General features: G+C 39.2%; 1 protein-coding gene across 1 annotated transcript; it reads left to right on the plus strand.

Moving 5' to 3' along the window:
* The first annotated feature begins 3,779 nt into the window (after positions 1 to 3,779).
* Positions 3,780 to 5,181, plus strand: LOC148016263 (fasciclin-like arabinogalactan protein 7). Its single transcript, XM_087663700.1, has one exon. The coding sequence runs from the start codon at positions 4,109 to 4,111 to the stop codon at positions 4,958 to 4,960; it is 852 nt and encodes a 283-aa protein (XP_087519826.1). The 5' UTR covers positions 3,780 to 4,108; the 3' UTR covers positions 4,961 to 5,181.
* Positions 5,182 to 16,768: the final 11,587 nt, after the last annotated feature.

The raw sequence follows: 16,768 nt of genomic DNA on the forward strand, positions 1-16,768 counted from the left end.
CTTCACTTAAAGACTAGCAAAGAAAACCCACAAAAGTTTCTTGAGCAACAAAGCAAGGAAATTACTACTCTCAAAATTAAAGAAGCGAGATGATTCTCAAAATTGACCTTTCTTCTAGAATGAGATGGCCATGACCTCAAAGAAAAGAGGAGAGAGTTAGAAGGGTATGAATGAATAATGTACCAAGCAAAATGTGAGTCTAAACAATTATCATCAAGTTGCATCCTTTGCAATAGAATGAATGAGCTAGAAATGAGGAACTCTTTTTTAAAATGATAATGTACCAAGCAAAATGTGAGTCTAAACAATTATCATCAAGTTGCGTCCTTTGCAATAGAAGGAATGAGCTAGGAATGAGGACCTCTTTTTTAAATTTTTTGGAATGCCTTCAAGTTAGACCTATCTGGAATAAGTTTAAAATGATAATTTAAAAAGTCAATCTCTCTGGCCTCATAAACATGACAAAAATTGTCACTTGTAGTTAAAGAAATATGGATGAAGAATCAAATTTCAATTAAAGCAATAATTTTAGGTAAGGTCTAGCAAATTAGTGATACAATTGTTCATGGGGTAATAAGAGGTGTCATAGTCACTATCTTTGAATCATTTGCCTAGTGTGTACACTAGCTACCATGTTGCTTAAAAAAGCTCAAAAAGTAATGTTGCTACTTAGGGGATGGCTATTGGCATGTCAATAAGAGCCATTTGTTGAACCTTTTAAATGTTTGGAAGATCTAAACACTTATTTTTTTTGTCTTACCACTTCGATATGATGTCTCATTAAGAACACATTGGTTTGGGAAAAATGAACGAACTTATTTGATTTAAGGAACTCCATTCCTAGTCCATCTTGTTTGAAAATGTCACATTGTGTGATTTTCTTGTAGGTAGCTATATTCTCAAATTGATTTTTGCAAGTTAAAAGTACTTAGACTAAAAGAGATCATTTGGCTTTCACTCTTTGCTGTGTTGATTAGTGGGTGCCTTTGAACTCATTATAAAATTCCCTAAACTTTGGTGGTGTTGAACCTAGGGTCATTTGCTATCTTTAGAAGAAGGCGAATCACTCCAACAAGAAGTAGGATGTGAAATTTTTGTCTTAATTCTCTCTTCCTCCAACAACATACCACATATACATAGATTTGTTAATCTATTCTATTTGTGGAAAACCAATAGAAATTGTGGTGGTTAAGCAACTTTCATATGCACACTAATGCTTACAAAAATGGCATTTAGTACATTTTTTGCAATCCAAATTTTGTAATATTGATTTTTTTGGTGCACTTAAGTAAATATATGATTTTGATGTATTCACATAAAATTTGGTTGCAAAAATTGAGTACTTTGAAACCCACCCTTACTTTTATTGGTTGGGCACAAAGTGTTTTACAAGCATCGACCCACACATGAGGATCTCATGCTTGCCCAATTGATATTGTTGCACAAGAATAAGACATATTTAAGAGGATTTTTCTTTGCAAATTGTGTAACATTTAACAACCAAATGGTTTTGTTGTTTACCATAGCTAACTAGATAGCTAAATGTTCTTGGTGCTGCATCGACCTATCATGGCTATGCTAACATTATAGACCCTATGAGTGTGCACCACATCCTACAAGATTTCCCTTAGTGCGATTACAAGATATGGGTGGCTACTTAGGGAGTTCGTCGTGGGTAACTTATGGAATCACGTAAGTGCAAGGGAGGTGAGTTTTTTCAAAAAGTGCATAAGCGTATACATTAGGGGTAGGCCCCCATTAATTTTCCCCTCCAAGCTTGAAATTGGGGGGGGGAGCAATTGCATAAATATTACGGTACCTAATATAGCCCTTTTTGCCAATGTCTAGGAGCTTATATGTTGGCAAATTCATAGGCATCACCATTTGTTAGACATTGTATCACAATCAACCTACCCTTGGCCTTAATGATTCATGCTAAAGAAGGCACAATATCATGTCTCATTAGCATTGCAATGTATAATTCATGCTAAAGAAGGCACAAGTTTATGCCTCATTAACATTGCAATGTATAATTCATGCTAAAGAAGGCACAAGATCATGTCTCTAACATTACAATGTGGCGAGCACACCCTCTTTACATGGGCTATGTGTAGATTGGCCTCCTTATAGGTCTCTAACATTACAATGTGGCGAGCACACCCTCTTTACATGGGCTATGTGTAGATTGGCCTCCTTATAGGTTGCATTTACTACATTCCCTGCCCACACACACACACACACACACACACACACACACACACACACACACACACACACACACACACACACACACACACACACACACACACACACACACACACACACACACACACACACACACACACACACACACACACACACACACACACACACACACACACACACACACACACACACACACACACACACACACACACACACACACACACACACACACACATTGTGTGTGTGTGTGTGTGTGTGTGTGTCTCTCTCTCTCTCTGTGGGAACACACACACACACACACACACACACACACACACACACACACACACACACACACACACACACACACACACACACACACACACACACACACACACACACAACATTGTGTGTGTGTGTGTGTGTGTCTCTCTCTCTCTCTCTCTCTCTCTCTCTCTCTCTCTCTCTCTCTCTCTCTCTCTCTCTCTCTCTCTCTCTCTCTCTCTCTCTCTCTCTCTCTGTGGGAAGGTGAGCTTCCTCGCTCATAAGCTATCCACACCCTTTTTGGTAGAGCCCTCGATGGACTCCACCAACCGAAACAGACCAAGGCCTACCATATGCTTTGGCGGCAAGCAACCAATATGTAAAACTTGGTGGGACACAAGCTTGCTTGCCATTTTAACATTATTGTTTGCATTACCCTTATTTGAATTCCACCAACCAAAATAGACCAAGGGCTACCATGTGCTTTGGTAATCAACTAGCCAAAGCAACCAATATGTAAACATTGGTGCACACAAGCTCACTTGCCATTTGAACATTATTGTTTGCATTACCCTTATCTAAAGGGGAGCACACAAGAGATGGCTTGTTGTTAGAAATATGTGTGTCCACACAACAAGGCACCCATTTGAGTACTAATGGTAGTGTGTGACTGAGTATGTTGTGACATTGTTTGGGAATGTGGTGTCTCAACTTATCACAAACCTTGTTAGCTCCAAGGATTTCCTATTATGCTTAAACCTAAAAGGTTCTTAGCTTGTTTTAAAAAAATTGAAATAGTAATTTTTATAGAATGCATGTCCGAATTGCTTGATTTGTTGGTTCAAGATGAGTGCAACGTACTTTGTGCACATTTTTCAATAATATTTTTTCTGAATGTTAGGTTGCGATAATCATTGTTAAGGATCTGTTCATCTTGAAATATAATGTATTGTGGAGTTTTTTTAAAAATGCGGTGCCTTTTGTCATACTTTATTAAGGTGTGGGACTTTGCCCACATGCCCAAACTTCAGATATGGTTGGGGTGGGTGTGTGTGTTCTCGAAAGGCTTGGGTTCAAACCCCACATCTGAGCGGCTCTGTGATGTGCTTACAAGATGAAATTGTAGAGTTGCCTAGTTGGGGGCATTTGACTTGATGGGGTTGGGGGGATGAGATCCCAATCCCAATTGCCAAATAAAAAGGCTGTAAAGGCATGGCATTATTTGAAAGAAAAACATTGGTTTGTGGTTAGGAGATCTAAACACCAACCATGTGATGTAAATAGGCTGTTAAGGAGGATTATAAACTTCACCAAAGGGGTGTTCTCCTGTGAAGACAGTCTGTCTCCATTAACTTTCGCTACAAGTCCGCGGATATAGTAATCGGGGCCATACTACCAAGCGTGCTAGATAAAGTGGGAGCGGGCAGCGAAGCCAATTGCAAGAGCTCTCTCTCTCTCTCTCTCTCTCGTTGCAGCTGAAGAGGGAGAAGCAGGCAAGCCTCTCTCTCTCTCTCTCTCTCTCTCTCTCTCTCTCTCTCTCTCCACGCATTAGAAGGAGAAGCAGGCTATCCAGCTGCATTGCACGGGTTATACACCCCGCATACATAAGCTCCTACTCAGAGCCAGAGGATCATACATACATATTATCTGACCAACCATCATGGCGCCGCGCGCAGTGTTTCTAACGTTCATATCGGCCTTCATCGTAGCGGCACTCTGTGCCGGGGCAGCTGCCGCGCCCGCCGCTACGCCAGCACCGGCTCCTGCGCCGGACATGTCCCCGGCGCCCGCGCCCGCGCCGCCGTACTGCAACATAACCGCTATCCTGACTAATGCGGGGCAGTTCTCGACATTCCTATCGGAGCTCGGCAGCGCCGGGCTGGTGGAAGGGATCCAGGGCCAGATCAACCAGAGCTACGTCATCCAGTCCGGCGGGCAGAGAGGGTTGACGTTCTTCGCGCCGACGAACGGCGCCTTCTCGAGCCCGCCGGCGCCGGCACTATTAAAGGGCCTGAACGAGTCCTCTCTCAAGCGACTGCTGGCGTATCACGTGCTGACGTCCTACTACCCGCTGTCGGCGCTGCAGCATTCGCCAGACGGCAACCGGACGGCGACCTACGCCACCTACAACAGCTTCGGGGGTGGCGGCTCCGGCGGCGGGTTCGAGCTGACGATAACGGACCTGCAGGGGACGGTCTCTCTGTCGACCGGATACAACACCGTCAACCTCACCAACACCCTCTACGACACCTTCCCCTGCGGCGTCTTCGGCATCGACAGCCTCCTCTACCCTACCGATCTCTTCGGCCTGCCCGCCCCTTCCCCCTCCCCGTCTCTCTCCTCCTCCCTCTCTCCTAATTCCTCCCCCCTTTCCCCCACTGGCAGCACCTCCACCGCTCACTCTCCCTCCGACCACAGCTCTGATTCCACTGTCAATTTGCCCTTCACCGGCATCATCCTCATCTCCTCTTTCCTCCTGTCCTCTTCTCTCGCTAAACTGCTCCCCTTCTGATAATAATCACACTACTAATCGCACTTCCCTCCTCCAAGCATTGATCAGATCTGCCCTCAGATCTGCTTCTTTTCCCCAGAGTCAATTGTCATTACTGTTGTGATTCCTTCATTCTTTTCGCAAGATCCAATATGTAACTTTGAGAGGAAAATATTGTTTCCTTTATCAAGTCTCTCTTTCTTTTCACAAGATTCATGTAAATTTAAGAGGAAATTCTTTCATTGCCCCCCCCCCCCCCCCCCACCCCCACAGAGTATCAGAGTATTAGTTAGTGCTTCACATTTTTTTCAGTCTTATCACAAGATTCATGTAACTTTGAGAGGAAATTTCTTACTTTTCATTCGCATATTTCCATTCTTATCACAAGATTCATGTAACTTTGAGAGGAAATTCTTTACTTTTCATTCAACTTTTTCCATTCTTATCACAAGATCCATGTAACTCAAAGAGGGAATTCTTTCCTTTATCAATACCTACCTACCCCATCTCAACAACACGCGCCGCCCCCCCCCCCCCCCCCCCCCCCAACCCTAAAACACTTGGGCCCCCCTCTCTCTCACATAGAGTATCAATTAGTTTTGAGCTGAGTTTGTGGTATATAGTTTTGAGCCCTTGTTATAGTTGGCTTTGCATTGTTGTATTAGCTACTAGTTCAAGTTTGTGGTCTTGCTCTTCTACTTGGCTTTACATCTTTTCTTTTTTTTTCTATCAACAAGCTGCACTACCACTTTCCTCTAAAGTAAACTGCTACAAAAAAGGGTGTCCATAGGCCATGTGATTAGTGCCTTCTCTCATGCACGCCTTACAAGAAGCTACTAGCAAAAAGATGGGCACTAGGACATGCCTTGTCCCTTCTCTTAGACTAGAAACAATTGTGGTGCAAGGGAAGCAAGACATAGGATTCAAACTCATGCATCCCAAAAACAACCCACACTCAAACCATTACGCCAAGACCCTATCGGTTTTGCCCCTTTTCTTGTGCTCCCTCATGTTCTTCACCTATGTGCTATTTGGAAAGAAAAATGGAGAAAAGAGAGTGAGTTATAACTTTCATGCGCATTTGTTAATGTTAACGTAATGCAATTGAATGTGTACTAGTAAACCTACATCATCTTGATTAAAATTTATTGCCACGCCCAAAGGTGCATGTCAACCATTAGAAAAGCAATGTTTGCAATCTGAAGCAATTACTCTGTCAAAGTTTATAAATCAAGAGTTATGATGGCATACCCTTATGAGCAAAATTAACCAAAGTAATTGCCCAAGTACATCAACCATTACAATAGCATTGCCAATGCAAGCACATGCTCCTTTTGATTAATCTTAACAAAGGACTCAAATCCTCCCCCCAATCCAACAAAAAATGAAGCTTGACACCACAATAAATTGATCATAAACCATGAGGAGCTCGTCATGAAGGATAATACATGAAAATGATATATTGGGATTATGAATAGTAAGCATCTCAGACATGAAATCCGTTCCATTTGGGAACACAAGGCCTTTAACAATAGCTTGATGGGCTTTTGATGAGAGTTTGTGTAACCATGTGGATCTTTTTAAAGCGACTGTCCCAATATAACCATTATTGCTTATGATGGTTATTGTTTTGGTGAAAAGAGCCCCAACCATCTTACAAGACAGCACCAAAGCCACAACATCTAGCACTTGGGATAACAAAATGCCAACTTATCCTATCATAAGCATTATCAACGTCCATGTTGCTAGTAGCCTCATCCAAGTTCCATCTCATGATCAATGCCTATTAGCAAGTTGAGGATTGCATAGTGAATATTTCAAGAGAAAATAACCCTATACTACTCGTCATGTTGCAGAATTCGAGATAAGGTATACTTTATTCTATAGCCATAGTGTTTTGGTACTACTTTACATAAAACATTCAGCATAGTTAAAGGCCTAAAGGGATTTGAACTTATCGTCAATTCATTTCTTGGAACCAACTTAATAGCATGATCCCTTGGTGAGATGATCCATAAAGTCACAAACACTTCTATAAGAATTTAATCTAGACCTAATGGTTTACCTTTCTTCATCTTAATGCAAATCAAAGTTCATATTTACAAAAAGGCCTATGAAGTAGCAAAGAAACTTCCTACTGATTTTGGGTCTCATTGGACCAAGGAAAGCAATTATTCCTTGCTCATATTCTTTAACCAATTTTTAATGTATCCCCACTTTGGAAGATAACTCCTTAGAAAGAGTCATGCAATCCCCTCTTCATCCTTAACTAAATTGCCGTTCTCATTCTCTATTGTAAAAATTGTTACTTCTCTTATTAGTTGCTTCAATGACTAGAAGAAGAATTGATGTGGTGGCTCACTATGCAAAGTATCTCTAGTCCTCATTTGAACATTAGTATTTGAAACTCTATTAGCATCCCTAAATTCAATTAATTTTCATTTGCCTATATGAGGCATATTAAATTAGCACCCCTAGGATTAAGAAGATGAGAATCAAGAATATGAGTTGTACACAACATAATTGAATCAAGGAATGCCGTTGCAAGATGTTGTTGAGTGTGATGGAAAACAAGGGTACTTTGTGGGCTTAGGTGAGCCCTTATCTACCTACAGAATAGGAAAGGTATCCCCAATAGGAGAGGAAGAGAGACTATTGCCTCCTATTGTAGATGTTAGAGGTGATGGAAAAGCCCGCATTTTGCACTTTTAATTTCAGAACATACATAAAAACAAATATGAAGAACACTTGTGCTTAGGGAACATAGTACCCATTCTTTTGTTGTGATCTATATAGAATAAGTGGTGAACCAAACATATTAAATCTTAACATATAGGACCTGATAAAATACCAAAGTAATGTTACAATTCACAAACTTAGAAAAAACAAATATGAGGATAATTTGTGCTTAGGGAACATAGACGTACCCATTCTTTTGTTGTGATCTATACACAATAATTGGTGAAACAAACATATTAAATCTTAACATATAGGACCTCATAAAATATCATAGTAATGTTACAATTCACAAACTTAGAAAAATGAAGAGAAAAGGATATGAAAAGGTAGACAAGAACGCATAGCTTTTATCATGGGGGGAGCTTTGCCATATTGTGTGTTTGTACAAAAGAGATAAAAGAAATGAGAAAAGTAATGTTACCGTTTGATTCATGGACGTTATTGTAGTTATTACAAAAGTTACTACACATAAAGTCATGACATTTTGATGCATTGACAATGAATGGAATACATCAAAAAGCCAAAAGCAACTCTTGGGGCAACAAATTTTGATCTTAGATGAGTGAGGATAATAAGTTCACCTTTTTCTTGCCCATTGGTAATGTGTGTGATCCTCTCGCTTTTTCACTATTTCCATAATAGGCCATACAAGGTAAAATAATAAAGCTATTCATATAACAAGGGTTAAAAGCTTATCTTCATCTCTAAGAATCTTAACAAATATTACAACTCAAGCATACATAATTTATAATATATCTCCATCTTTATCAAAACATTACATTTATCTCAATTGATATATGGTATAATTGCATATTCTATTCAGTAATATAAATAGAATGATACATGCTCTCAAGAGTACTAGACATAAGTTTACTCAAGAGATACAACATATGTAGAAGAACATGATCAATTCAATGTGATCAACACTTTAGTTTTCAATACTGTGAGCACCCTTTGAGAAATGTTTACTCGACCCATATGGACAATGAGAATATATTTAGAGACAATGCCATCCCAAGCATGGATTAGAGGCTATTAGCAACATCTCCAACATGGGTTATTAGCTCAACTATATGGTTCAAAGGCTTTTCATCAGTATTGTAAGCATAAATTAGAGGATTGCCAAGAAATTATATCATGGCTATATGGTTCAAGAATATTTTCATCTTTTGTAGTAGTGATCTTTTGGTATTCCTGCTTAGAGAGAGTCTCGCTAAGAACTAGCTAGTTGTAAACATGTTCTTTTATCTTGATATTTAAGGAGGAATGAATTTAACTATGCGATTTATTATTTTTGTGATCAATATAGTAGATGCGCATTGAGGTATGAGTCATACACCACTTTGTTAGTGGAGAATAAAGTACACTTTTATGAGTGGAGAATAATGTACAAAAACTAAGTGGGTATTGCATCAGTACGGGATTCATATTTAACACCGTGTCCATAGTTGCACCTAAATACATATATAAGCATATTTATAAATAGAAGCATGTCTATATGCGTGTTTATTTTTATAAGCATTTATAGAATTTCAAGCACTTTATAGACATGCCTATATCCCCATATAGGTGCAATTTGAATTGTGAGTTTAAATTGATATGCAATGATAAGGCATTCAAAAGCATGAACCAATCATTTTAAAAATTTAAGCCATTGTGTCAAATGAGAAAAGAGGGAGGAATATAGTGAAGGGAAAAAATATAAAGACACAAGATAAGAGGCATTTTCTTCCATCTCCAACCAAAGAAGTGTTACACGAGGTTGTATGCATTGAAAAGGAAGAGGAGGAGGTTCTTCTTCACACCTAAAACCATGTGTCTCCCCTCCTTCTCTTCTTCCTTTTCTTCTTTTTCTTTTCCTATTTCACAACCTCCTTGAACAATATGAAAGTTTGCGCTTGTTTCTCCCCTTTCTTTTATAGGTTTATTAGTTTCACTCTATGCTTTGTATGTTTTCTAAAAATATGAAAGGAATATTTACTTTAGATTTCTTTGTTTCTTAGATAAGCTCCTATTGTGTTGGAATGTACTATTGGATTGCATGAGCAAATGCACCTAATAGTGTGCTAATTTTATAGCTCTTTGCACTATATCCAATCTATAGCAGTGCATATAACAACACCTATAGTATAACATCTATAGTAGTGTTGAAAAGGAAGAGGAGGAGGCTCTTCTTCACATCTCAAACCATGTGTTTCTTCCCTTCTCATCTTCTTTTTCTTCTTCTTCTCTACTTATTTCACAACTTCCTTGAATAATATGGATATTTGCTCTTGCTTCTTCCCTTTCTTTTATAGTTTTGTTTATTCAGTTCTATGATTTTTATATATTTCTAAAAATATGAAAGGAATATTTTACTTCATCTTGATTTTTTTCTTACATAAGCTCCTATTGTTTTGGAATGTACTATTGGACTACATGTGCAATTACACAATAGTGTTTTAATTTGCAGCTCTTTACACTATACCCATGCCATAGTAGTGTATATAACCTCATGTATACTAGCACCTATAACAACACTTACAACCACACCTATAGTAATGCTTATAACTAGGCATAGAGCCATACATATAGTATAGCAAACAACTAAACATAAGGTACTCTTTCTCTATATTACTTTGTTATATGGATTTGAAAATTCTCATCAATTGTAATTTGTAGGACACTATCAAAACAAGTGAGGGGGAAGTTTCTTCTATCTCCAAATAAAGAGGGATATGTACATTCACAATAAGGTGGGGGAGTTTCTTCTTTAGTTCTAAAACAAGGTATTTTTTCTTTTCTCTTCTTCTTACTTCTCCATGTTGGGGTAAAGGCCAATGGCCTATAGTTGAGCAAGCACCTCTTCTATAAGTGTACATTGGACATTCACATATTAGTGAAGATAACAAAGAATAAAGGTACCATTCATTTTGTATTTGCATAACTCTCTTATGTTCTTCTCTCTCTCTCTCAACCCTCTTGCATTGTATAGCTTGTACCTTCTCACATCCTATCATTGCTTCCCTCTCAGTTAGTATTAATGTGGCATTTGGCCTTCATGGGAGCTTGCACTTGGAGCAAGAAGCGTGAGGAGTAAAGCTATGTTGTGAAGGTCAAGGATTATAGCTTCTTCTTTGACATTGATGCATGCTACTTGCACATTGATAGAGGTACTATTCTCATCTCACTGAGGTTTACATCTAAGGAAAATATGTGCTTCAACTTGAGAATCCATTGAGGCTCGATGTGAGAGATTCATAGCTCAATTTGATTGCATTTAGGTAGCCATTAGTGGTCAAAATTGATGCAAAATAGCTTGCCTTTGGATGCTCGAAAAGAGGTTTTGGATGCTTAGAGAGATTGACAACATTGAAGCCTTTTATGAGAAGAGGAATCAACATTCTCTTCTATTTTCTTCCTCTCAAATGTATGTGTGATAGAGGAGAAAGTGAGGATATCTTTCAAATATTCACTCTAGAGTCATTCTATCCATTTTGAGTCAATAGAGTATCCTAGAGAAGTGACAAAAAGCTATGGTAGTTTAACGACAATTCAATATTTTGGCCATAACTTTTGCACATGATATTCGATTGAGGTGTTCTATAGCTCAAAATAAAAAGTGTGATGAGAGCTACAAATTTGAAATCATAGAGCTGATTTTTTCTAGTTTTTAGTTTTCTATTTTACATAGAACAAAATTATTTTGGATTGGATAGCACTTTTGGACAATAGCTCACACTTGAAGGCTCTGAGATTACTCTCAACATTGGATTGCATACATATTTTGATGGATTTATGGACTCGAAGGAATTTCTATGCTAGCTTATGATCATTTTGCAAAGATTATATAGGCTAAAATTGATTTGTGAAGGCACTTTACATATGCTTGGTCTCCAATAGCTATTTTATACTTAGTGTTAGGGGTAAAGGCACTTGTGCCTATGCCACCATGTATTTACTTCATATAATGTGACTGCGCACCTGTACACTGTAGGTGGCAAGTACCCATCATTTTCAATTTATTCTTTATCCTTTCAGTGATATTGAATAAGGAAAGGCCAATCACACATTGTGATTGTTGGAGTTCCCACATCTTGATTCTCTCTCTCTTGCTCTCTTGCGTCTTCTACCATAGCTCACACCTTCAGTGCTTTTGCTTGCTCATGCTCTCACTTAGGATTCCCCCTTTAATTGGTATCAACGCCTTTAGTCAAGGAGCTTCTTCTTCAAATTTCTTCAGTGCATGAATACCTACAACTCAAGGTTTAATGGCTGGCATGGCTTCTTCGATTTGAGGTAACTATTTGATCTCAGCTTGCTGTAGGGTAGATTGAGCTTGCCCGAGGCCTTTCAAAGGACTAATTGAGCACTAAGTGGTGCTGAGTGTGGCCAAAAATAGTAGAAAATAGGTCAATGAGAACATCTTAGATTACATCTATTTTTAGGCCTCTTCTTCCTATAATTAACAATAGCACTACTGCTTGCTCTAGGACTTGTTGATCGCTAGGCATCGAGTACCAAAGGAGTATTAGTAGACATAAATAGGAGCTCCAAGAATTGAAGTAAACCCTCTTAAATTTGATTTACAATATGTTTGTGGATCAAATGTTAATGCTATCTTTAACATTGACAAATTGGATTGCACTAATTACAAGTATCAAAAGGTACATGTGTGGCAAGTTTTGATGGATGTGTGTGCCCGTGCGCGCGTGCATGCATGTATGCATGAGCTCTTGTTTTAATGTGTGTTTATTTCATTATGTTCTTTTTTTTTGGCTTTGGAAATGCTTGAATTCAATGCTTGAAATGCTCCAAAATGTGCACGTCTATAGTTATGATTAAAAATGCATTTATACTAAATTTTTAGTATGTTATAAGTGTGTTTAAATGCACAAACGACTTTTGAATGACTATGATTTTAGAGACATTTTTAAATGCATAGGTAAATGCACCCACTAATGTGCATCTATGGATTGCATCTATGCTCTATGCAAGATAAACTTTGAGGCCAATACAAATAACATACTTATTGAGAAATATGTATAATATTGATATTTTATAATAGGAAAAAAAAATGAATACATGCATAAGCTTTATGTTTGCTACTTATTATTTGAAGTGAGTGTAGAGAATGTTAAGAGAAAACCTCGGGCCTTGGTTTTCATCAATAAGGGTGGTTCACATACAAAATATAAGAAGTGTTAAAGTATAAGATATGCTTTTATAAACATCATGCCAATTCTCAAATCTAGATCTTATTTAGTGCTAATAATTTGCACTCAATAACAAGACTATTAAGTCATTTCACAAAAAGTGTAGCAATACCAATAGTAGATGATTTGACTACCATAAAGAAAGCTAACTATAGTTACATTTTAACACCTAAGGTAATGCTAAGTATAGCTACGTAGGATAATGCTACTTGTGATCGTTCTTAATCACAAATGGCAGACGAAATATTATTAAACTACAATTATTCAAAGAATGCTACTCGATGTTGTTTTAGGGAACTAATAAAGTTATCAAGGTTTCTCCAAAAGTTGATTTTGGCAATAACTATAGGGAATTGACAAAGGGAACATGCTTTTTGAGAAAAAGTCCCTTGGTGTTTTCTTCTAAATAAAAATCAAACTACACAAAATTTCTTTTATGCATTTATCTTATTAAATTTAGAAAGGAAATGCATAGATCTTAAATGACACTCAATTGCTTTGACAATTCCATTTCTACAATAATGTTTTTCTTTCCAACGGTTAATTCATTTAAGGTTGATACTAAATGTGGGATTGGAGTTGATTATTGTCAAGTGGAGGATTACTACTGGCTTGATGGTGGTTACGATTTCTTGGAAGATTGTATATATCATCACATTTTGTATTTGTGGGGGTCTTTATTATTTGAGGTAGATTACATTTAGTGCTTATGAGGATTATGTGAGGGCACAAATAGGGAAAAACAAACTATATTTTTGGCCTATTGATTTAAGATGAGATGGCACATAAATACAAGCACGATGGATTGTGAATCACTCATGCTTGGGGGGAGATTGTGTCTATTCTTTTGTAGACTTGCTCTCTTTTCTTTTTCTTTTTGAAAATTTTATGATTGATTTCTTATGTTGGTAATGTTGTTTTGCAAGAACACCCCACAAAAAATGTTCATGTAGGAACGAAGAGTAAATGATTTGATAACATTGTTAAAGTTGTGTAAGTGAAACAAGTAAAATATTGTATTATATGGCTAAAAATATTTCTATGATACATAAGACATCAATAATATTGATACATAAATTTACAAGAGATTGTATGGTTAAAACATTTATAAAAGTACTTTGGAATCAAATTGATTAAAACTATGGTAGCTAGATAGGCTCATGTTGGTAAAATGTAATGAACGGGGATCACGGGAATATGGCATGGGAACATACCAGTCACACTGACGGTATATAAGGTGTAAGAGGGTATTTTGAAGCATGATAGAAATTATCAAGAAACTCTCTTTTCACCTTCTCAAGCTTTCATGGCTTCCTCTTCTTCTTCCTCTTTCCCTCTTTCTCTCTCTTCTTCTTGCCTTTCTCTCTCCTCTCCCTCTTCTTCTGCAGTCCTTCTCTTTCTCTTTCCCCTTAGTTAGGACAGTTAGGTTTCCTTCATTACAAGTGGTATCAGAGCTTTGTCCTTGATCCTTCTCTTTCCCCCATAGATTTAGGGCTCTCACAGTTTCCCACAGTTAGAAAGCTCCAGTTACATCTCTTTCACAGGTACACAGGAGTACTCAGGCAGGCTGTCAGCCCTCTTGAAGTTTGTGACAGCCTTTCTTGGAGCTTTCCCAAGAACCATGGACAAATCTGGAGGCGGGCAGAAAAAATTGACAGGTTGTCACTAATTTTCATGCAAGTTTTTTAGGGTTCTTGGCAAAAAGGAGGGCAGCACAGTTAGAGAAGGCCAAAGACTCAGTTACTTTTCAAGAAGACCTTCTCTCTCCTCTTTTCCCAAGCTGCCATAGAAGCTCTAGCTCAAGAATCTCAGGAATTCTTCTCCCCCTCCTCTTCCTCAGCAAGTTGGGCTGGTCCTGAGATGTTCCCCTCAATGAGAGGAGCATAGTGAGCAGTAGCACCACGTGGTTCAGCCTAGCTTGTGGCCCCCAGGAGCAGTCCGAAATTTGTAGCGCAAAAAACAGGCTGCTTCCTGGCCTGCAGTGCAGCCCCCCAGCCCTCCTCTCCTTCCTGACTTCAATCTTGGTCATTGGCCACCTTCTTGGGCAGCATCAGTGGCATTTTCTTCAGCCCTTGGACTCCCCTTTGGCACTCAAGAGACCCTGGTCTGGTGCAGTCCATGCCAGCCATGAAACCTTGGCATCAAGCTCAGAATTCCTGAAGATTTTGGTCTCTCCTTGGTCCCCGGGAGTCCCCTCTTGAACATTGCTCAAGATTTCAGCCATCAAGAAGAACGGGAAGAAGATTACAAGCAAGAATTGAAGGCATGTTCTTGTGGGCAGCCATGGCTATGGAGTAGGACCTCCATTTCAGCAAGAACTCTCATGGAGAGGTCCTGAACCATCCTGCCCCAAGCTTTCTTGAAGAAGCATACCCATTTTGGAGCCATGGAGCATTCGGGATCAAATGGAGCTCTCATGGAGGACTGAGGTGGCACCAGTGTGGCTGCCTTCTTCTCCAAAAGACTCAAGATAACTGTTTCTTGGCTCTCATTCTCTCCGTTTAAGCCTCTTGTTGAATCCCATCCATTTGTTTGAGAGAATGTATGAGTCCAAGTAGATAATAGGAGACCCAGACCTTGAATGCATGCTGATTAATTGCCCCAGTCATTTCTCTTTGATCTTATAGTGCTAAAATGGATTTTACTCATGCTGAAGCCTCATTGTGATTATATTTTGCTTACCCATAACCCGTTTGGCTTTTGTGGATTGGCTGAGCTAAGAAGTGATAAAAATCCATTGTATAAGGGTGAGTAGGCAGTGAGTCACTGCCGGTAAGCTCCCTATCCCTATTCCCATTCCAATTCCATGCACTTCATGAAAAGCCCAAAATTTTGATTCCAGAAATGCATCTCATGCTAGTTGTTTAATTAATAAATGTCTGCCATGTATATTCCGGGTGAGGAAAAGCCCGATGCCAGGCGAGGTGGCAAGACAAAAGAGGGGTGACCCCCCCTTGCCATCAAAGACCCTGAAGGGGTGCACAACCCGGCCCGGGGGTAACTTTGCCCACCTCCCGGTGATCTGAAGCCCAAATAATTATTGCACGTGCAGGTACATTTGATGGAATAGCCCGAACCCTGATCACTTGAGCCTACAAACCCCTACATGTATTGGTATTGTCATAAACCGCTTGGTAATGTATGGTGGATGCAATGCAAGAAGGGCAGGGAATGCAATATGGAATTGGTCTAAGAAATAAGATATAGATGCAATGAATGTATGGCTTTATGGGGCATTGAGAGCCACCATTGAGGCCCTGGATGTCTGGGATAAGACCCTCACCATTGGGATAAAGAATGCTTCTTGAGGGAGCCTTTTTAGGGTATTGCATACAGCCAGTCCTACACAGTCAGCTCACAAGAATTGATTTTATAGCAAAGCCTCTTTGTGTGACTGAGCGCAAGATCTACAGCTTGACTCAAAGAGGGCATTTCCCCCTTCGATCTGAGCTAAAAATCTTCCCATTCCGCCCTACGGTTTGGGAGATACGCTCAGTTTTGTACCCAAAGGCATTGTGGGATAGGCAGCAGTCCTACATAGTCAGCCCGCAAGAACTGATTATAGCAAAGCCTTCTCGTGTGACTGAGCATTAGCTCTATATCTTGATTCAAAGAGGGCATTTTCCCCTTCGATCTGAGCTAAAAAACTCTCCATTCCGCCCTACGGTTTGGGAGTTACACTCAGTTTTGTGCCCAGAGGTACTGTGGGACAGGCAGCAGTCCTACACAGTCAGCCCACAAAAAGTGATTACAGCAAAGCCCTGATCATTTAGTGTTGGAGATATTTTTACATAGCCTCGTAGAGGGGATCGAGGGCTTTCATTTGAATCAGAAAGTTTGGCAATCGAAGTTCCCTAGCTCAAGTTATTGTCATTTCTATAACAGGGGGTCTGGT

Source organism: Lygodium microphyllum, chromosome 23 (assembly GCF_053477565.2).
Source record: "Lygodium microphyllum isolate KBCC chromosome 23, Lygodium_microphyllum_v1.1.10, whole genome shotgun sequence".
Lineage (NCBI taxonomy): Eukaryota > Viridiplantae > Streptophyta > Polypodiopsida > Schizaeales > Lygodiaceae > Lygodium > Lygodium microphyllum.